General features: G+C 53.8%; 1 protein-coding gene across 2 annotated transcripts; it reads left to right on the top strand.

The window, feature by feature from the left end:
- Positions 1 to 382: 382 nt before the first annotated feature.
- ENTPD6 (ectonucleoside triphosphate diphosphohydrolase 6) lies at positions 383 to 21,620 on the top strand. 2 transcript variants are annotated; one of them, XM_047771563.1, is made up of 15 exons: positions 383 to 543; positions 1,655 to 1,742; positions 6,252 to 6,572; positions 8,055 to 8,131; positions 10,373 to 10,516; positions 11,606 to 11,681; positions 12,288 to 12,323; positions 13,069 to 13,157; positions 14,152 to 14,231; positions 14,767 to 14,831; positions 16,406 to 16,507; positions 17,598 to 17,738; positions 19,634 to 19,690; positions 20,547 to 20,659; positions 20,760 to 21,620. In XM_047771563.1, the coding sequence occupies exons 3-15, from the start codon at positions 6,281 to 6,283 to the stop codon at positions 20,856 to 20,858; spliced, it is 1,371 nt and encodes a 456-aa protein (XP_047627519.1). In that variant the 5' UTR covers positions 383 to 543; positions 1,655 to 1,742; positions 6,252 to 6,280; the 3' UTR covers positions 20,859 to 21,620. The 2 variants fall into 2 exon arrangements, with proteins under 2 accessions (XP_047627519.1, XP_047627520.1); XM_047771564.1 differs by lacking the exons at positions 383 to 543; positions 1,655 to 1,742; positions 6,252 to 6,572; positions 8,055 to 8,131 and adding an exon at positions 8,636 to 8,706.
- The last annotated feature ends 379 nt before the right edge of the window (positions 21,621 to 21,999 follow it).

The following is a 21,999-nucleotide window of genomic DNA, read 5'->3' as shown; positions in this document are numbered from 1 at the left end:
AGAAAGTGAGTCAGGAATAGGAGAGGTTTGGTGGCATTGCCTGTCTTCTTATATTTTCTGTCCTGTATTAGCTCAAGGGGAAAAAGGACTTTGGCGGTGGGGGGGGACCTGAGGAAAACGAAAACTTCCACAGCTAGTCATGGTCAAGGCTATAGGGGTGACTGCCAGGAACCACAAAGGCCTACAAGCGGGGCCAGGAGCTGGGGCCACAGCTAAGACCCCCCACTTCCGGGGGAACACCAACGAGGCTTCGGGCGCGGGCCCATGGGGTGGGGGGAGACCGCGGGCCCTCACGACCCGGAAGGCCACAGCGCCTGCGCACTGCCCCCCCCCCCCCCCCCGGCCTACACGCCGCGCCTGCGCACTGGGCTGACGCGCGGTGCACGTGGGCGGGACCCGGCTCCAGGTCTGCTGCCGGCCGCCGGGGGGTGGAGGCCTCGCGGACGCCGGCGGGGAGGGAGTGCGGAAAGGCGTCCTTAGCTGCCCGTGCGCTCCCCGGGGACCGGCGCTTTGCTCAGTGGATGGGGCACAGAGACCTGCAGGGTAAGCAAAGAGCCGGGGCGCCTGCGGGTTCGTCGGCCCCGGGATAGCTATGTTTGTGGCCTCCGGGGCACGGTTCGCTGCTCCCTGAGGAAGGGAAGGGACGGGGCGGGGGCGGGGGGGGCTCTAGGCATAGACCCAGCGCCTGGCACCTCCCCAGTCTCGAGCGGCAGCGCCGGGAGGCGGCCTCAGGATCACTGGCACCCTGAACTCCGCTGATCTGTGGGGGGCGGGATCCGTGTTCTGGCACTGCTGAGCTTCTCCAGCACCAGGGAGCCCGAAGCCTTCATTCATTCTGCATCTCATCCCCTCTAGCTCGGTGTCCAGGAGAATCTGTCGGGTCAGGACAGGCAGGAGAAAAGCCCGTTTCAGCTTACAGGGAAATAAGCGGTGTTTGTTCCCGTGCTTTAATTTCGGGTGGGTTTTCAGCATGTATGGCAGTCATTTGCACGCAGGGTCCTTTTGTGTACTTTAACCTTGAAGAAACTGGCCTACGGATCTAAATTACATAGAACTTGAATTTCAAGAGCTGACCTGCCATCCGCTGCTCCTAGAAAGCTACCGGTGGGATGGAGCAGGCACAATCCGACATCACTCCCACCGCTCCACACCCAGAATTTCCCCTCCAACCCCTGCCTCCCCGTAACAGGGGGAGCCCCCAACCCCCCGCCCCGCCCGGTGGGCCAGCTGGAAACAAGGTTGGCTCAGCCAAGCCTCTGTTTGCCTTTGTGCACCTACATCCTGCCCCACCTCGCAGCCTACTCCTCCTTCCCCACCTTCCTTATAGCCTTGTTCTAGACAATTCTTTAAAGAACAAAACCAGACTAAATTGAGTTGTTTTCATTAGTGATCTTCTGAGGAGAGCCACTCTAGTGTTAGTGGTGTCACAGAAATGTGATTTGCCCCTCTTGCAGGTGTTTTAGCTCTGAACAAGCACCTTCCCCACCCCTACCCCGGAATGAAATTGGTTTTAGGTTCCAGCCTCAAGGACATGTGGGCCAGACTGTTCCTGGCTCTATGCCTCCTCAGTGTTATGTTTGGCTTCTGTTTTAATAATTATGTGTACATAACTTCATGTGTGTGTTGGTTGTCTGAAGCAGTCTTACGTTCACAGGGAAAGTGAAGTGATGAAGCTCACTTGACTTGGAGACAGAGGCAGAAACTCCTCTGTGCCTTTCAGCGTGCCAGCTGTGTGACCCCAGGCAAGTGCCCATCCAGACACTTGGGGCTTCGGTGCTGCGGGGAGGCAAGTCACCTTGTGTTGTAATTAAGTGCTGGCCCTGTGTGCCTCTGATAACAAGATATCGCATATTTAAAGGGGCATTTTTTAAACGGGTAGACAAATTTAATTAAGAACAACCTTTGCCTTGAAATTGTAATTCTTAGAGTAACATAGGGTGTGGTAAAATTTGACTAAGTAAAAAGATGTTATAAAACACTTTCAGAGTTGTAAGATGTTAGTATTGCCTTTTTGTCCTCACTAATCATCCTTGGAAATAGCTGCTAGAAATCCTATGTTAAATGGTCACATGGCAAAAGGAGCCCTCTGAGAGGGCCTGTTGCAGAGTAAGAGCTGGCTGCCTGCAGATGGCTGCCTCAGGCTCCAGCCCCAAACCTGTTATCTCTCACAAGGGTCAGTTCCATTTCTGACCGACATCCTGCTGTCATTGCAAACTTGACATGTAGAACACTGGGTCACTGCTGTCTCCTGCCCAGATAGCCCTGTCCCAAATGGGCTGCTTGTGTTGATGGCCATCACTTGGGTCCTCAAGTATCGTCCACGACTCCCAGTGAATTGCTATGTCCTGACAGCCTCCTTCCCCAACAAGTGTTGGCTGAGCAGCTGCTGCGCTCTGGTCTGCTGAGCAGTGTTATGGATGCGAGATCTGGGATCCGTGAGCTGGTCCCAGCTTGTGGAGAAGCACTGTCTCACCACAGGGAAGGGAGGCCACGTGTGGTAATTCAGGGAGCAGGAGTAGAGGGTGCTGAGGAGCCTCCAGCTGCCAGGATCAAACAGCAGTGAGCTTCCTGGGCAGGTTTTGCAGGGGTGTGGATGAAGGACCAAAGGAACAGGATGCTTAAAAACCCAGAATATTTAAGGCAGGAAGAACCTCAGAAAGTGAAGTGTGATCAGTGACTTTAGAACCATTTGATTTTGCTGCAGAATCCACCTTCTCCATCACCCCCCACCTGCCTTTAATTCTGTGCTGACAGGACTCATTTGTCTGACCTGTCTGGCCTTAGAGGAATTAAAAGAGTTTGAGTGTCTGTGATAAAATATACATAACATAAAATTACCACTTCAGTCACTTTGAAGTTCATTGTCATTACAGAAACAACTGATTTTTGTGAGTTGAGTTGTGACCTATAACCTTGCTTGATCTTATTAGTTCTACCTTCACCCAAAATTACTGTTTGGTTCTTTTTTATGGTTTCCTTTTTATGTTGTTGTTGGCTGTTTAGGGCTGCACCCGTGGCATGTGGAGGTTCCCAGGCTAAGGTACAGCTGCTGACCTACACCACAGCTCATGGCAACGCCGGATCCGAGCCATGTCTGCGACCTACACCACAGCTCACAGCAACACCAGTTCCCTGACCCACTGAGCGAGGCCAGGGATCCAACCCTGCAACCTCATGGCTCCTAGTCGGATTCATTTCCACTGCACCACGACAGGAACTCCCTTTTTTACAGTTTATCTTTTTGTTGTCATATGTTGTTTTCCTAATTTATTTTAGTTCCTTGTGTTTTCCTTTAGTTCCTTCAGTTGTTTTAAAGTCTTTATCTGGTACAGGCTATGTCTCTTTCTTCAGGAACAGTTTCTACTGCCTTTTCTTCATTTGACTGGGCCATGCTTTCCTTTTTCTTTGTATGCCTTGTGATTTTTTTTTTTTAATTGGACAATAGAAAATAGCCACCTCTTTGTCTAAATACTGGCTCTGTGCCACAAAAGACGTTCTTGAATTATCAGGCAGTGTCTGAGCCTTGGGGTCAGTCCAGGGTGAAGGCTCAAGACCTTCTTGGGATTTTTTTTTCTGAGTATATTCCCTAGACCTGTGTGAATGCCTAGGTTTCAATCCTTCCATATTCACGCTGCTTTTAAATGCCTTAGTTACCCAAGGAGCTTCATCTGTGCTCCTCCTTCCTGGGCCTCAGGGGCCGTTGTTCCATCTCCCCCACCCCCAGCCTCTTTCTCAGTAAGTGTGTCCGCAATCACCCAGTGGCTTTCACAGGAAGTGCCTACAGCTGCTTTTCACAACTTCCCGCACCTGAGCTCCAGGTCTGGTAAAGCAGAGACCTGCCCCTCAGGCAGCCCCAGGACAGGTTAGGATGTTGCCAGCAGTTCTGCTCTGCTCCCTGTTTGAGAGAGGGAACCAGGAGCTGGGTGCCTGCCTTCAGAGTGTCTGTTGTGGGGGGGTGGGGCAGGGAGGGGCTGAACATCTTTGTTTTCCAGAATTCCCATGAAACATTTCAGCCAGTCCTGATTTTATTTATTTATTTATTTTAGTATTTCTATGGGGGAATGAGCTCCCTGTCCCACCAGCCTGCTGCCATCCTCTCCTGATTAGACTGAAGTGGGACTTTTTTGCACCTGGCAACAGTATGGAAGATAGATGGGGTGCAGGCATGTCCTCTGAGCTCCACACTGGGTGCAGCAGCACAGGACAGGCTAAGTCCCCTTGCTTGGGGCTTCATGGCCAAGAGGGGACACAGACCTTTAGGAACAAATGCCATGAACACTGGCATCATAACAGGTGATGGTGGTGCTGTCAGAGGAGGCAGGAGCTTAGCACATAGGGGGTGTCCAGGGGACATGGGGACAACAGCCTTTATCTGAGGCTTAGGGGTAAGGACAGGCTTGGCCAGGTTGGTAGACAAGCATTCTGGGAATGGGTGACTCTGCAAAGGGCCTGAGGCAGGGAGGGGCTGAATTCTGGACACAGAAGGAGGCCCAGGTTCTTGGAGTACTGTGAGCAAGGGCAGGAGAGCTAGAGGTGAAATGCAAGCCCTGGCAGGGTGTGCATGATTCTGAGCAGAGGGAGAGCTGGGGAGGGAGCTTGCTTTCAATGTGTGCCCAGAGAGCCTTCTCTGCGGCCCACGTGGGCAGATGCTCAGGGAGGGGTGCTTTGGCCCCCCTGCTTGAGCTTGGATGGCAGGCCCCAGGGAAGGCCTCCCTGGCAGGGGCACAGGGGGAGCCCTAGGTCCAGGCAGTGCCCCTGGGCCCACGGGCATTCAGGTATGGCTGTAGCGCTGGGTCCCCTCAAGGGCCAGTGTTCCATTGCTTCTCCCCCAAGACAGCCCCACTCCCTACTTCCAGTCTCATTGTGTCCCCAGCACCAGCATGAAATGGGGCTTTGCTGTGAGCAGCACTGCCCCACCCCCACCCCCCATACAGGGGAGACTGGCCCCTGGAGGGAAGATTGCCCACATTTCCTCCCAGACTCCTCTGCCCAGAGTGTCCACCCCTCCTCCACAAGTGACAGTGAGGGGTGGAGTTCCCTGAGGGGGAAGAGCCCCAAGGACCAGGTGCCTAGGTGCTTTGCTTCTCTTCCCAGGTTCCTGGCTGGTGCCTCACATGAGCAGCTGCAAATAAAAATTGAGCAAGAGCCTGCATTTGGGGTGCATTAAACCAAAAATAATGGTGCTGATTTTGCTCCTCAGGTGGAATTTTTAGGGGCTTTCAAAGCGCTTAGGAACGTGATTACAGATGTAAAGAGGGACCTGTTGTGAAACTTCTAAGAGAACAAGCCACCCTGGTCTGGCTCTCAGTCCTCTAGGGACAGGATGTTACACCTTTGAAAAGTAAATTACTGACATGGCAGAAAAATGGGAATGGAGAGAATGGGTCGGAAACACATTTCTGTTACCTTGAAAAGTCTGGGGTGGTTTTTTTTTTTTTTTTCTTTCTACAGCTGCACCTGCAGCATATGGAAGTTCCAGGACCAGGAGTGAAATCAGAGCTACAGCTGCTGGCCTACACAACAGCCATGCCAGATTGGAACCATATCTGTCAACTACTCTGCAGCTTACAGCAACACCAGATCTTTAACCCGCTGAACAAAGCCAGGGATAGAACCTGTATCCTGACAGAGACAACATTGGGTTCTTAACCTGACAGGAGCTCCACACACGGCTTTTAAAATAGCAACAAGGAGTTCCCATCATGGCTCAGCGGTAGCAAACCTGACTAGTAACCATGAGGACACAGGTTCGATCCCTGGCCTTGATCAGTGGGTTAAGGATCCAGCATTGCCATGAGCTGTGGTGTAGGTTGCAGATGCGGCTTGGATCCTACGTGGCTGTGGCTGTGGTGTAGGCTGGCAGCTGTAGCTCCAGTTTGACCCCTAACCTGGGAACTTCCATGTGCTCCGGGTATAGTCCTAAAAAGACAAATAATAATAATAATGAAGTAGCAACAAGTCCAGAGCCCTTTGCCTGGAGCAGCGCCTGGAGGGGACACTCGAGATGTGGGGCTGTGACCCAGGTAGTGCCTATAACACTCGGACAGGTAGTCTGGTCTTTCCACATCTCAGTTCCTCTTCTGTGAAATCAAGGATCGTTCTGAGGATCAGATGAGGCTTCTGATTCCCCAGGAGAAAATACCAGGTTCTGAGGGAAGGAATTTTGTCCCTGAGCACAGGGATTTCTGACTCGCCCTGGAACCTCGCAGCCTAACGGGTTTTTCCTGCCTCTCCTCCCTTTCCATCAGCAGCTGTGGCACAGTCCTCAGCAGACAAGGAAATGAGAAAAATACCAAATAATGGGAACCTGAGGATGACGAAGGTGGCGTACCCACTGGGGCTGTTGGTGTGCCTGTTCATCTACGTTGCCTACATCAAGTGGCACTGGGCCTCTGCCACCCAGGCCTTCCTCAGCATCACCGAGACAGCTTCGGGGGCCCAGAGGGGCCAGCAGGCCCACAGTCCTCAGGGGATGGCTGCCCGCGGGCATGAGGTCTTCTACGGCATCATGTTTGACGCAGGAAGCACCGGCACCCGTGTGCACATCTTCCAGTTCAGCCAGCAGCCTGGAGGTGCTGCCCCGGGACGCTTCTCACTGTTGTCTGTTGGGCCCTGGGGCTGTGCGTTGGACCCCCTGCCTTGCGCTGGCTTGGACCTGGGAGCCTGTCAGAGATGCAGTTTCCCGGGAGGCCCGGATTGTCCTCATTGGCACCAGCATCTGGTGACCACCTAAGGGCAGCTGAGATCCCAGAGGGTGTTCACCAGTGGGTTGGCTGGCTGGGACCATGACTTAGGCCAGAGGTCAGACCACTGGGAGCCAGGAGTCTAGGAGATTCAGATGAGTTAGCCAAGAACAGAACCCAGGCTGACCCGGAGCTGCCCGGTGGGGCCAGGCAGCAAGGGAGTGACAGAGACAGTGGCCTCGGAGTGAGTGGGGAGCTGGGGGCAGGGAGAGGGTGGAGTTGGGCATCTTCACCTGCTGGCCTCTTCTGTGGGGGTGCCTCTTGTAGTGTCATCTCTGACACTTGAGAGATCTGGGCCATTAACTGAACTGGTGGCGCCAGACACCTTCCATGGGTCTCTCCAAAGCTCTCGTGGCACCTTTCATCTACTTTTCAGCTGCCGTATTTTTAAGCTTGTTAAGATAGTTGAATGTTTATATGCTGGACTTAACCTGTCTCCAAAATTGGTTTTAAAGCTAAGTTTAAGGTGAAGTATGCCAGCATGTAATCCTTTAATAGCTGTATTCCAGTCTGTTTTCTCTGGAGAGAAGCCCTGACAGAAGGTTTGTCCCTGATTTTTCCTCCTGTGTCTTCGTTTGAGCAGTACCCCTCAGCCTGATATGCCTTGGAATACTCTCCCTTGCTATATATAAACACGAATCCAGACTCCTAACAATTTAGACCACTTTTTAAAGAATGAAATATTAATTCATTGATTTCAAACCTATAATGCATCCATTCTAGAATCAAGAAAATGATTTTCGAACTTGCAGTTTGGAGCCATTTGCTCTGCTCCTCTGTTTGTTGAATCAGCAAGAATTATGTTAAAGTGTAACACTTACGACATCCATTGTGGCTCAACTGGTTAAGGATCCAGTGTTGTCACTACTGTGGCTTGGGTCATAGCTGTGGCACAGGTTCGATTCCTGGCCCAGGAACTTCCCACATGGTATGGCCAAAAATAAAAACTTAACGGATAGTTTTTTGGTACGTAAGTTAAAACCAATAAAGTTGTTTTAGGTATTTAGCCGCACCTGTGACATACAGAGCTTCCCAGGCCAAGGATTGAACCTGCACCACAGCAGTGACAACCCAAGAGTTTTAACTGCTAGGCCACCAAGGAAGTCCTGATTTTTTTTTCCTTTTTAAAGGAAAGTTCTGGTTGAAGCATTAAGTATAATACTACACTAAAGAAGCAGAGTGTAGACGAGGCACGAAGGTCCATTTTCAGGCGTCTGCTCTAAAAAATGCAGCTAGTCACAGGTGTCTAGATTGACATATTGGTATTTGTAGTCACATTTGTTCCTTTTTTAAAACTTGATTTTCCTTTAGAAGTTCCCACGTTGACCCATGAAACCTTCAAAGCACGGAAGCCTGGTCTTTCTGCTTACGCGGATGATGTTGAAAAGGTAACAGTTTTCTCTCAAGTCTGCTTGTTCATCAGATTTTTCTTCTGTCGGCCTGTTAAGGTGACTCCCTTTCGCTGGGTGCAGAGCCATCCTCACGGGCAGCGTCTGGTGGTGCTGACTGGGGACCTTGACTGTATAGGGTGATCTGTGGAGGATACTGGTACCTCACACCAGGCTGAAGGTGAACCACTGCCCCCACATAGGCACTCCCAACACACATGCACACCACATCTGCACACACACACGCAACCACACCAGACACGTGCACCCCAGCCACCTGGTCCCTCCCCCAGCCGGCCTGTGTGCCACCCGGAATGGTGTGATTCAAAAGCCAAACACTACAAACTTACAAAAAGCGTTATTTGAAAGTTTAATTTTTTTCAGTTTCTCTGAAGATGACAAGTGTTGACTGAAAGAATTAAAATTTATCATGTGGAGTTCCTTTGTGGCACAGCAGGTTGAGGATCCGGCTTTGTCACTGCTATGGCATGGGGTTTGATCTCTGGCCCAGGAATTTCCACATGCCATGGGTGCCCCCCACCAAAGAAAGTATTCCGCAAAATCCACAAAACCCAGTAAGTTTGGAAGAAACCTAGCTGAACTGTCCAGTGGTGACTGGTGGGTTGGGTGCATTTGCACTCTGAGCCATAGGAGCACAGGGTGCCTATGTGTCCAGGAGCCTCAGAACCAGCCATTTGTCAGTTGTTCCTTTGATCCAAGCACGTCTTAAATCAGAAGCTAATGCACCACTCCTGCTCACAGATGCATCTGAGCTCAGTGAAGTCTCAGCCTTGTGCTTTCCAGTAGCTTGGTTAAAAAGCAAATGGAGGAGTTCCCGTCGTGGCGCAGTGGTTAACGAATCCGACTAGGAACCATGAGGTTGCAGGTTCGGTCCCTGTCCTTGCTCAGTGGGTTAACGATCCGGCGTTGCTGTGAGCTGTGGTGTAGGTTGCAGACATGGCTCAGATCCTGCGTTGCTGTGGCTCTGGCGTAGGCCGGTGGCTACAGCTCCGATTAGACCCCTAGCCTGGGAACCTCCATATGCCGCGGGAGCGGCCCAAGAAATAGCAACAAAAAAGCCAAAAAAAAAAAAATGGAAAACAAAAATCGAAATTAGTGATTTCTGGAGGTTAAACTTGATAAATTCTGTGTCTTAGAATAAACTCATGGGGCTTTTTTTTTTTTTTCTTTTTTTTCTTTTTATGGCCACACTCTGATCATATGGAAGTTCCCGGGCTAGGGGTTGAATTGGAGCCACAGCAATGCTGGATCAGAGCCACATCTGCGACCTATGCCACAGCTTTCAGCAGTGCTGGACCCTTACTCTACTGATCAAGGCCAGGGATCAAACCAGCATCCTCGTGGATACTAGTCAGGTTTTTAACCCACTGAGCCACAATAGAAACTCCCTGTAGTTCAAGCAGGCATCACATTCAACTTGTACAATTTCCCAGGGTGGACAGCAAAACCCCCTTCCCTAATGTCCCCTGTCCCCATGTTCTCATTCCCTTTATTCACACGTGGGGCACAGACACATTGCCACACGCTCCACTCTGGTGGCTGAGCAGCATGACTTTGGGACCATGTCCCATAGGATGTGAGGCACTCAGTCTTGCTGCGTGTGTATGTTGCACTCGGAGAGCCAGCCCCTCTGGAAGGTGTGTTGGTGACAACAGTGTGGGAGGGGCTGCTGTGTGTCACCTTCACGCACCACATTACCCTCACGTTCAAGGGCTTCTGAGTGAGCTCCTGGAGGGTTTCTGAGTAAGGGGAGTGTGTGTCCCTGACACAGACCTTGTAGTCCCCCCCCACCACCACCACAACATCATACTTGTCACAGACCTGGCAAGTCTACCAAAGCTGCCCTCACCCTGTACCCCCACTGACACTCTCATCCAGCTCATGGAGCTCAGTGCTTAGAAAGTGAAGGTGATTCCTCTGTGTAGTTATCCAAGGGACCCCTCAGGATTCATTCCTGGTGTCCAGGCAAGTTGCAGCTTATCAGGGCTACCTGAGGGTTGGTGACAGCTGGACCGGGTTCTGGTTGCTGGGCACTTGGACAGCTGGGACTTCTGCGTCCTCACCTGCTCGCTCCCACCAGCACCACTTGAGTCACTATTTCTGCCAATTTGGAAAACAGAAGAGATATATTTATAAATTAATAAAGCCAGAAGGTTGGGAAGCATCTGTGACCCTGCATGCTGAGCTCAGCCAAACCTGCTTTACCTATCTCATCCACAGAGTACCCCAGGAATCCAGGAGCTGCTGAACGTTGCTAAACGGGATGTTCCCTATGAGTTGTGGAAGGTTACCCCCTTGGTCCTCAAGGCCACCGCTGGTTTACGCCTGTTACCAGGAGAAAAGGCTCAGAAGTTACTGCAGAACGTGAGCATGTCCATGCCCCTGGGGTGGCTGTGACAACTGAAAACAGTGTCAGCCACGTCTGAGCAAACGTGCAGACAGGCTGCAGAGGTCTCCCCAAGAGGGGGGCACTTTGGAACATTAAGAGTGTCCCCTTTGGGTGGCAGTGCTGTGGGTAAATGATGCTTCCTCAGCTGCTTATGTTCTTAAGAATCTTTTATAAAAAGAACAAGTTTGGGAGTTCCCCCTGGGGCTCAGTAGTAGCAAGCCTACCTGGTATGAATGAGGAAACAGGTTTGATCCCTGGCCCCGCTCAGTGGGTTAAGGATCCACATTGCCGTGGGCTGTGGCATAGATTGCAGATGCAACTCAGATCTGGCATTGCTGTGATTGTGGTGTAGGCCAGCAGCTACAGCTCTGATTCAACCCTTAGCCTGGGAACTTGCCATATGCTGCAGGTGCAGCCCTAAAAAAAATAAAAATAAAAATGAAGGGTTTGTGTTAAAGATACATCCTGCATTTAAAGGGCCTCGTTCTACTCTAGGGGTTGCTATGTCTGAGGCTGTAGGACTGCTGCCCCTGGAGGTGCTGCCCCAGTATGCCTGCCGAGTTGGCCCTGGCATCCAGCCAGGCAGGCATCTCCCTGAGGGCCAGGAGTCTCTGGAGCCTCTTTGATGGGTGCCCAGAGGGTTCTTACCACTAGGAATCAGGGAGAGTGTTCTCAGAAAATTGGTTATCCTCCCCCACACTGCTTCTGATCTAGTTCGCTGCTGGATGATGGGTTCTTGCAGGCCTGTCAAGGTCCTTTAACAGTTATTTCACACTTACATAGAATTGTGGGGCACAAGTGTGGATATGTTGAAGTTATTGAAGTATAATTAAGTGCTAAAAGGATTTTTTTTTAATGGAGAAGGAGATATACCCAAACAGCTGCTTGCTGCCTTGGCCTCCCTGTGCTGGGCCGTCTCCTAGAGTCATGCTTGCCAGCTGCATGGGGACCAGGGAGGGCACTGCCTTGCGGCTTCTGCCCCTCATCCCATCCTGAAGCAGGGCCATGATCCAGGACTGTGAGTTTCAATTCTAAAAGATAAAGGAGTGTTTCTTTACTTTTAGGTGAAAGAAGTGTTTAAGGCGTCGCCGTTCCTCGTAGGGGACGACTGTGTGTCCATCATGAATGGGACAGATGAAGGTAACTGCCAGAAACGCCCTGCACCGTGAACCTGTCCCCAGGGACTCCTGCATGCAGGGTTGCCGTTGGCATCGCGTGGGGAGCCTTCCCTGGTCGGGGCACAGACACCAAAATGACAGTCCCCTTGTCCAGTCCACAGCCAACCCTCTCAGACCCCTTCTTGGGGCCAATGTTAGAGATTCTCATCCTGACTGGCTTTTAAATGTTTTAAGAACATTTAAAAAGAATCCCTGTTCTTGCCATGCTCGATCATTGCTGTGGCATTAACTCCAAGACACTTCATAAGGCTCTGCAGCAGCCCCTGACCTTAAACGTGACCTTCAGAGTTCGTATGGGGGTCGGGGGAGAGATTGGGCTCCCACCCCGCCTCTTCTGAAAAGCACAGTGGATAAAGGGTGGGAGTAAGAGGTGTGGCGTTCGGCAGAGCGCTCGGTGGTGTCTTCTAAAACGGTCTCCCAGAAGCCACTGGATGGCTTTTTGAGTGGCGCCCTTTCTATAGCTGGTCTGATGCTGAGAGTAATGGGGAGGTGGTCTCCTTTTGATCATCTCATCCCGATTTGCAGCCTCTCAGATGCTTCAGATGCTCTTTGTGATGTGCTCTTGCAGGTGTTTCAGCATGGATCACGGTGAACTTCCTAACAGGTGGGTTCCTCCATCAAAAGGCAGTAGTTCCTTTCTACTCTTTCAAATACCCTTTAGGGTTTTGCAGTGCTGCCGACCCTGAGGAAGGTGTTGGGCTGGGTGGGGCGGTGGCACCGAGCTTGCAGATGCACGTGCTGGGGAGGAAAGGTCCTGTGCTCGGCGCTGTCCCTCCCGTGGCCGGTCCCCCAGTCACCATCCTCGTTCCTAAGAGAAACCCTGAGTCGTGCAGCTTGGATCTTCAAATACCAAATGTGATGTGAATGCTGATCACTGTATAATTCTGTATAATTGAATCCTCTGCTGTAGGTAGAACAAGGAATAGAAATGTCTGTCCTTGGAAATAGGCGGCGGGAGTCAGCTTTCACAGAAAAGTCCCAGGATGTAATTTTTTGTCCTTTTATTGTCATTGTGGACACGACCAGTGTGTCTGACACGTGGATGAGAAAGGAGGGAGTTTTCTGCAGGAGTTGCCTCCTGGGGGTGGGGAGCACATCCGTTGACAGGAGCCCAGGCCCCAGAAGCACGTGGGGGGCATTCTGCAATGGTGCAGGTGCCTGGTCCTCCTGTCCTGATGAGAGCCACCAACGGCAGCCATCCCTCACGCTCCCAAACACTTGGAGATTTTTGAGTGGCCACAGTTTCTGTTTGTTCTTTTCATGGAAGGACCTGGCTTCTAACCTCTCCCTTTTTCTCCTTTGTGTGTCCTGCGGGCATTGCTGTGTGGACCTTCCTGCCTGTGCTGCAGGCAGTCTGAGGACCCCCGGGAAGGGCAGTGTGGGCATGCTGGACCTGGGCGGGGGGTCCACCCAGATCACCTTCCTCCCGAGACTCCAGGTGAGTACCCCCTGCCCCCCACCCCCCAGACCAGAGGCCTGTGAGCCCAGCTCCTCCCCTGAGGGCTGGATCACCCACACTTAATGCTGCTTAGTTGGATTTAACTCTGCCTGGAGAAAAAAAACAACTCTGGTCCTCAGTGGGGTGGTGGCCGAGTACTCCCTGGAACCCTGCAGGCAGAGTGTGGAGTGGGCCCCTCCCCAGTCCCCGCTTCCCCAGGAGGAGGTCTCAGTCCTTTTCAGGGCGGACGTTCTTTTCTTTTCTGGTCACATCCACAGCACATGGAAATTCCCAGGCTAGGGATTGAACCCAAGCCACAGCTGTGGGAGCACTGATCATTTAACCCACTGCACTGGGGTGGGGATCAAAACCATGCCTCTGCAGTGACCCGAGCTGCTGCAGTCAGATTTTTAACCCACCACATCACTGTAGGAACTCCACTTTTTTATCTTCTTCTTCTCTTTTTTTTTTTTTTTGGTTTTTATGGCCATACCCATGATATACGGAGGTTCCCAGACTAGGGGTCCAATTGGAGCTACAGCTGCCGGCCTACAGCATAGCCACGGCAACACCAGATCCGAACCGAGTCTGCAACCTACACCACAGCTCACAGCAATGTCAGATCCTTAACCCACTGAGCAAGGCCAGGGATCGAAGCCAAAACCTCATGGTTCCTAGTCAGATTCATTTCCACTGTACCACAAAGGGAACTCCCACCACTTTTTTATACTTTTTATTATTATTAGGTTTTAGTGGAAAAGCACTAACTGTACTGGTTGGGCTGTGTTTGTCAGGTTGGGTTACAGGAAGGAAAAAATAAAGTGTTTGATCTGTCATTGTTCCAAGCTCTTTTGCAAAATGTGATTTGATGAAAAGCTAATTTAATTGAAGGCATCTGTGAATACCCATGTTCTTTCAAATGAATTGAGGGAGAGGGGACAGTTTTCTAGAACGGTCAACAGGAAAGGTGCTTTAACCTTGTGTTCTTCCCCAGGGCACCCTTCAGACCTCCCCGCCTGGCTACTTGACGTCCCTCCAGATGTTTAATAGGACCTACAAACTCTATTCCTACAGGTTTGTTTTCAGGGTTGAGGGCAGAGAGGTTGACCTCCAGGCCCAGCTTGGTCCTGCATGGCCTTCCTTGGCCCCTGACTCTGCCTTGTGGGGTGACCACAGCGTGGTCCCCAAACCCCTGCTGGGGACCCTACTGTAGCCTCTTCCTCCTCCCCTTCTCCCTCTCTCCCCTTCCCTTCTGCCTTTTCCTTCCTTTTTTAATTCACCTGCAGTAAAATTACATTTCTTCTTTTGCACATATTCTGTTCTGCTTAGGAAGAGGTTTTTGGAAAAGGGGGGAAGAGTCCATAGTTTGTGCAGGAATTTTCTGGGCCATGTTTTGCCACGTGGCGCCTTCATGGGTTCTTTCCGTGGGCATGTCCGCACCATGAAGATGGAGCCTGTCTGTCGCCCTTCCTCTGTTTCTAGCTCCTAGAAGCAGAAAGCTCCTGCCTCGCTACTGGTCTCTTCCTTTTCCCCATGTTGGGTCCAGGTCTGTGAATGTGCTGTGCACGGAGCTGAGGGCGCCCCCCTCACCCAGGTTTTCTGTCCACAGCTACCTGGGGCTCGGCTTGATGTCAGCACGGCTGGCAGTTCTGGGCGGCGAGGAGGGGAAGCCTGGTGAGTGGGGATCGGTGTTCAGTGCTCCTGGCGCGCGAGCCCCAGCCCTTGTCAGGCACCTTGTCTCTTCTAAAGAGACTCTAGTGAAGTGGTTTCTGAATCACTGAACTGGGAGAATCTTAGGAACCCAAGGAGTTGGGCAAGATCAGTCAGCTTGTTGGTGAGTGTTTCCTGCAGGAGGCAAGAGGGGCCCTTGGGGACTTCAGGCCATTGGGGGACGGGGGCGCGGGTGGTTCCCACCCCGAAGAACAGCCCTGTGTTCACTTGCTCTCAGGACTTGGGACTGGCTTGGCCTTCCTCTAGATGTGGCACGTGAGGAAGCCTGTGTCTGCCTATGTCACGGAAGGGCACTTGCTCCCAGGCCCCCTGCACACCATCCTGTCCTGACGCGCCTGGCTCGGAACAAGCCTGGTGTTGCCAGCACATTTAGGGAACTCCATGTCCAAAGAGGAGATGGGGGCCCTGCTCTGAGGCCACCTCATCCTGTCCTGAAGGCTGTGACCCGTGCCCCTGGTGGGATGTGCATGAGCCACCTGCGCCCCAGGCTCGGCACTTCTGCTGCCTCTTCCAGGCCTGGCCATTCTTACAGGGCAGGAATTTTCCATTGGCATCGTTTACCATGCATGTCCTGTGTCAGCTCCATTGCTTCAAATTGCTGTTTTCCATTGCTGTTTAACTTCATAACAGTGTCCCCTTTGTTGCAAATCAAAAACGTGTCCACCTCTCAAACCACCTGCACCCTTACCTTTGACCAGAAAACACCCATTAGCAGGAGAAGGGCAGACGCCCATCTGTGCCCACCTCAGGGCCTGTCCCTCCTGCACTGTCACCTGGCAGAGAGCAGGAGAGCTGAGTGGTGCCACTCAGCCCTCTGAAGGGTTGTGCTGTGTGAGCTGTCGCTGCTCAGCAGACCAGGCACCAGGTGGGAGGGTTGCAACAGCAATTTAATTTCATGATTCTGCAAGCTTCAGCTGGGGGCACTGCTGCTGGGGTCTGTAGGGTGGCGTGCCTGGCCCCCACCTCTCAGAGTAGCCTACACTTCCCCCTGGCAGCTCAGAGGAGGGAAGCCTGCCTGAAGCCGCACGGCCTTGTGTTATACATGCTCTGATGGTGCAGGCTGGTCCAGGCCAGAAACAGGCAGGGACAAGGACCCCTCGGCAGAGGCCAGCAGCTATGTACCCAGGGCTGGTGCCATGGAGGCTGGCCCTGGTGCCTCCTCAGCTGGATGTGGGCCCCACAGCACAGGTTCCTGTGTGCTGGCACCTGCCAGCATGTCTTGGCCCTGTTCTGCCATCTGTAAGTTGGGGGTGATGGCTCCCTCCCATTAGGAACCCAGAAACCCGTTGGGTGTGGCTTCGCTGGGGCTTCTGTGATGGACAAAGGCTCTGCCCCCTTCCCCCAACAGTGACCTGGATGCTTCCACAAGTCAGTTGCTGGCAAAAAGGAAGCATGTTCCCTTGACCCTCTGAGACCCCAGTACCAACCTGAAACCCCTCAGCATATGCATCTCAGCTCCAGGCTGCCCTGTCCATCCTACAGGATTACTCTGTCCTCCGCTTTGTTTTTTGTTTCAGCCGAGGGTGGAGAGGAGCTAGTCAGTCCCTGTTTGTCTCCCGGTTTCGAAGGAGAGTGGGAGCACGCCAAGATAACGTACCGGATCTCGGGACAGAAGGCAGGTGCGGCACCTTTATCCTCTGCAGATAAGCCTCTCCCTTCTGATGCCTTTCAGAAGCGGGGGGCTGTCCAGCCGCCTTCACAGACAAGCCTGTACTTGCCCTCCTGTGGAGTCTGCACAAGGCTCCCTTGTCTGCTGCCATCTGCTCTTCCAGAGGCCCTTTCCTAACAGGCCTCCAGTGAGGAGAGGCCTGGGCCTCACTCGGCTTCCTCCAACAGCCAGCCTCCATCCTGAAGCCTTCTGGGGACATAACCCTTTCATTAGGCACGAAAGGGGCCTGTTGTGAACAGGACGCCTGCTCATCCTCAGCACTCGGGGTCTTAAAGGCTTTATAAGCCCTGTGCCAGGAACCCAGGGCAGAGAGCAAACGCATGTTCTTTGTTACCTGGTGATAAATGGGAGGGGGCTGGGGGCGGCCTAAATACAACCAGGAAAGGCTTCATGGGGTGATACCAGGGACAAGATGGGAAGAGATGGGGGTGAGCTCCAAGCCCAGGGAGCAGGATGCCAGGCGGCTGCTGTGTTTAAGGAACGAGGAGGAGGTGTGTGACGGTCAGACAGGGAAGCTGGAGGGAGATGAGGTTCAAAGGGCAAGGGCGAGCTGGATGGCACTGCCAGCAGACGTGGAGCAGGGTGGGGAATGTGGGCCGTCCACATCCACTAACAGTCCAGTGTTGTCACTTTCCTGAGCAAGGACTCAGTGGCTGGCAGTGTTGTCACTCTCCTCCTGAGCAACGACTCAGTGGCTGGTCCTGTGAGCTTGGCAGGCTGCCTGTGAGGGCCCAGCCCCACCTGTGTGGCTGATGACATGGGATGGGACTCTGCCCAGGGCTGGCCAGCAAGTGTGGAGTGGACCCACTGGGCTGTGTCAGGGCAGCTGCAGTCGTCCAGCTGGAGGCTGGCGACCCTCAGGGTCAGGACCCCACTCTCTCTGGTCACCTTCATGCTTGTGGTTTTTCCCCTTGGCCTGGCCACAGTGCGTGGCCCCTGAACAGTTGCTGGTAGCCTTGCCCCCCCAGGTCGTGGTCACCCAGGCTCTGGGTCAGGTACCCAGAGCCCGCTGACTCTGAGTCTGCTTTCCCTCTGACCAGCGGGGAGCCTCTACCAGCTGTGTGCCAGCCGAGTGTCAGAAATCCTCCGGAACAAAGTGCACAGGACGGAGGAGGTGAAGGGCGTGGACTTCTATGCCTTCTCCTACTATTACGACCTTGCCGTGAATGCTGGCTTCATAGGTAAGAGTAGGGTGGGCTGGGCTGTGCGGGGACCTGGGCTGTGGGTCCCCCGCAGAGGGTGGGCTGCTGCGTCACTGAGTAATGGCCCCCTTTTCTAAAGAAGTCAGTTCTCAGAGCCAGTCCCCGGTTGGTGCAGGCAGCTTCCTCACTGTTGGTTTATCAACAGTGCTGGCACCCAGGCTGCTGGTGCCCAGACCAATGAGAGGGTTCAGCAGTCCACGAGCTCCCCCACGTGCCCCCACCCTGGCTCCTCCCCTGCCCATGATTGCCTTCCAGGCAGAAGAGGGCATTGGCAGTGCCAGGACCAGTTGCCAGGCCAACCAGAAACACTCGAGAGGGTTGTGAGGTCACTTCTGTGAGTCGTGACTGGAAGTGGTTTTGGATGAGATTGATGGAAGATGTCAGATGTTGCCTGTGGCAAGATAAGAATGTTTCGGTCCATGGAAAGCGGCCCAGAGAGGCGGAGGCCATCATGTCCTGGCCCTGGGGCCTGTTGTGCACGGCAGCCAGTGGGAGAGGCTGGGCCAGGCGGAAGGGGCCCTTGCTCAGGCCCGGGCCCCTCTCTGGGGTGCCCAGCAGCTGCCCTTCCACTGCCCGGCCCATAAGCTCCCATAGCTGGAGCCAGAGCACCCTCGTCTGCACTGTCAGGACCGTACCCAGCTGTGAAGGGGTGAGGCCCAGCGTTCTTTTGCACTGGCTCTGCGGGGCCCCTGGCAGCACCTTCGTGCTTTCCCAGGGTGACTTCAGGGGATGCTGGGCTTTTCAGAAAAGCTCTTCTCAGAGCTCCCAAGTGGCTCAGTGGGTTAAGGATCTGGCATTGTCACTGTAGCTATTCAGGTCACTGCTATGGTGAGGGTTCAGGCCCTGGCCCAGGAACTTATCCACTTGTTACAGGCAGGGCCGAGAGGAAAAAAAAAAAAAAGCTGGAAGTTCCCATTGTGGTTCAGTGGCAGTGAACCCGACTAGCATCCATGAGGATACAGGTTCGACCCCTGGCCTTGCTCAGTGGGTTAAGGATCCAGCATTGCCGTGAGCTGTGGTGTAGGTCACAGATGTGGCTCAGGTCATGTGTTGCTGTGGCTGTGGTATAGGCCGGTGGCTGCAGTTCCATTTGGATCGATCTCCAGCCTAGGAATTTCCATGTGCCTCAGGTGTGGCCCTAAAAAAAAAGAAAAGAAAAGCTCTCCTCACCCCCTTTTGTGGCCTCATGTGGTCCTGCCAGGGTGGTGTGGGTCTCTTCAGAAAGGGCCACCCTTAAGGGTGATGTTTGCTGACTTGGCAGCACCCAGATTTCTCTTCCTCATGTCAGGCTCCTTCCTGCCAAATACAAGTGTGTCAAACACTAAGATTTGGGGCCACATTGAAGAAAGCAGGTGCCGTCCCTGAGAGGTGGATGTGTCCCCGCACAGACTGGGCTGCTTCCCTGGACTGCTACGAAGGCTGTTGCTTATTCTGATGAACTCTCTTCACAAACAACTTTTTACTCAAGAAGGTGATACCCAAGCACAGCTGCTGTATTCACAGCCTCAGGAAATGTTTTCCAGTTACCTTTTTCTTTTTTGGCCACACCTGTGTCTTGCAGGGATCGAACCTGAGCCACAGCATTGACGGTGCCAAATCCTTAACTGCTAGGCCTCCAGGGAACTCCTCCAGTTCACTTTTCCTAAAATGGAGACCTTGTGCTGACTGGGGAGCTCAGAGATCCCACTGAACTTCCTCTGGGGCCCCTGACAGGCCTCTGGCTGTGCTGCCCACCCCGGGTGCGTCACCTCCAGTGCCCAGACACGTGGCCACCTGCATCTGCCCCTTGGTCCCCTAGGCACCTGCCCTGGGGCCTCAGTGCAGTTGTGGCTCTTCTGTGCTGGTGCACACTGGGTGCTTGGTCTCATCCACAGATGTGGAGAAGGGCGGCAGCCTCGTCGTCGGAGACTTTGAGATTGCAGCCAAGTATGGTGAGTGGCCTGGAGCCAGGATGCTATCCCAGGTGCGAGACAGGGGCTAGCCCAGGATCCTTGTTGGTTCCTGATTCTGTTAACCAGACCAGCCCTCGGGGCTGTGAGAATGGATAGGGGCCACGGTGCTGGCCCAGCCGTCAGAGGATGGGTTTTTAGTCCTGGGTCGTTAGCAACAGACTCCCTTGGTTTCACTTTCTCTGACTCCTTCTCTGTCACTCGGGTAACTTCCAGTAACCTCAACACCCAAACATATCCCAGCAGATTCACTTGCTAGGGATCCCTGGAGGGCAGAGCCCAGCATATAAAGGGCAGAGAGCTGCCCCCCTCCCACCCCCCAGTGTGTGGGTGGATGCTCTGCAAGCCCAGGCCACCCTGCTCCTGTTACCTCCCACTCCCCTAGCTGGGGAGTAAACTCTGCTCTACAGTTGCCTTTCCCAGTTGCAGGTCACAAGAGTGAATCTCTGTGTTTCTCCATAGAAGTGCTTTCCCTCCCCCTCCCCCCAAAGAGCTTTAAAGGTTTTCATCACATCTGGTCTGTTCCCTGGACACCAGGCATCCATGGCTCTGCAGCAGGAAGAGGTTCTAAGCAGAGGCTGTGAGTGGGTTTGTCGGTCTCCCTTGGGAACAGGGATGTCAGTGTTTCCAGTCCCCATTTAGGAGGTGTCCAGGGTCACAGTGCCTGAAATTGAGATGAGAAGTGCCAGCCCACTCGGTCCCGGAGGCAGGCGTTGGACACTGGGTTGGCCTCGAGTCCCTGGATGTGCTGTGCCTGAGCTGGGTGAGGCCCCGGGTGGCCCAGCCTGGCAGGGTGGGCACCTCTTCCGCCCCCACCCAGGGAGACGTGTCCCCACAGTGTGCCGGACAGCAGAGACCCAGCCACTGCGCAGCCCCTTCCTGTGCCTGGACCTTACCTACGTCAGCTCACTGCTCCAGGAGCTCGGCTTCCCTGGGGACAAAGTGCTGAAGGTAGAGACTCTCCTGGCACCCCGACCCCCCCCATCCTTCGTGAGCATCTGCCTGCCCTTCACACTCACTTGTGTCCCTCTGTGCCCTCTGTCTCTTCCAGTTGGCCCGGAAGATCAACAACGTGGAGACCAGTTGGGCCCTGGGGGCCACTTTTCATTACATCGACTCCTTGAGCAGACGCAGGAGCCCCGCCCCCTAGCAGCTGCCGGCCCCACAGACGTGTCTCTGTGAGGACAAGCCCACTGGGGACTCCCATGTTCTGGGAGGCCACAGCGTGGGCTGACCCGCCCCTACCCCCAGACCTCACCCTCTCAGGCGGCCCCTGGTGGGCAGGGCTGGCTCCAGGGGCGGGGCAGTGACCAGATGCTAAGGTCAGGGCACCCCAGACCGTGTCCCTACCATCCTGTTACAGGGCTGGGGCCGCTGTAACTTGTGCCCTGTGACACGAGTCTTGTTTTGTCCTGTTCCCCCCACTGTGAAGAGGTGGTACAGGTGACCTGCTACACTGGTGGGAGCCCTCTGAGCCTGTAGCTGGGCTGCTCCTCCTCAGGTGTGGACTGTGATGTCAGTGTCACACAAAGGTTGTTCCCTGGCGTCCCCGGTGGCTTAGGGTCAGCTGATGGGTTGGCACTGAAACTGGGAAGAGGGTTTGGAGAAAAGGCCTCTTCATAGCCCATGTGCCCTCGCTCTGAGGCAGCCAGCACGTGAGCGTGAACTGCTGTGAACTGCTATAAACTACCTGTCTGCGTGTGTGCTATCTGTGTGGTGCTGCTGCTTGTGCAGCAGCTGTGTTCTGAGCCAGGAGTGGAAGCCAGGCAGTGCCACCAGGCTGCAGCCTGTCCCCCCAGGCTCATAGGCCCTGGCTTGGTCACATGCTATGCTCCAGTGGCCCCAGGTCCATAGCACATGGAACAAGCTGCGCCTCCTGTGATCCACTCCAAATAAAGGGTTTTCCAGGGTTTATGCTTCTCTGATTCCTCGTGAGCATCAGCCAGCCCCTCTATCCCAGCATCTGCACCTGAGGTCCCTGGTTACCGAGGTTTAAACAGAGCCTGCCCAAGTTGGTGACATGATGACAGGATTAAATCCTGGTGGCCCCTGCCCAGGTCTGGCCATTTGGAGGCCCAGGCTGCCCTGGGATCTGGCAGAGCAGAGCCACTGCCCTGCACTCCCGGCGGTGAGGCACAGCACACCATCTCTGAGTGGTCTGCACAAGCCCCTGGTGCAGTGTGTTCAGTGAGGATCTGGCTTTAACCTGGGACAGTTGGCCTCCCAGGGCCACAGACAGCTGCTGGACAAGCCCATGGTGGAGGCCTGTGGGGCCAGAGCCCAGACTCCGG

The sequence above is a fragment of the Phacochoerus africanus genome, chromosome 3 (assembly GCF_016906955.1).
Source record: "Phacochoerus africanus isolate WHEZ1 chromosome 3, ROS_Pafr_v1, whole genome shotgun sequence".
Taxonomy (NCBI): Eukaryota; Metazoa; Chordata; class Mammalia; order Artiodactyla; family Suidae; genus Phacochoerus; species Phacochoerus africanus.
This window is presented reverse-complemented; position numbering and strand designations above follow the sequence as displayed.

Excerpts from the sequence above, each read along its gene's own strand:
- ENTPD6 (XM_047771563.1), top strand. The coding sequence starts at position 6,281 with ATGAGAAAAATACCAAATAATGGGAACCTGAGGATGACGAAGGTGGCG. Across the intron at positions 10,517-11,605 it reads CTCAGAAGTTACTGCAGAAC|GTGAAAGAAGTGTTTAAGGC; the intron begins GTGAGCATGTCC and ends CTTTACTTTTAG. Across the intron at positions 19,691-20,546 it reads TGAGATTGCAGCCAAGTATG|TGTGCCGGACAGCAGAGACC; the intron begins GTGAGTGGCCTG and ends GTGTCCCCACAG.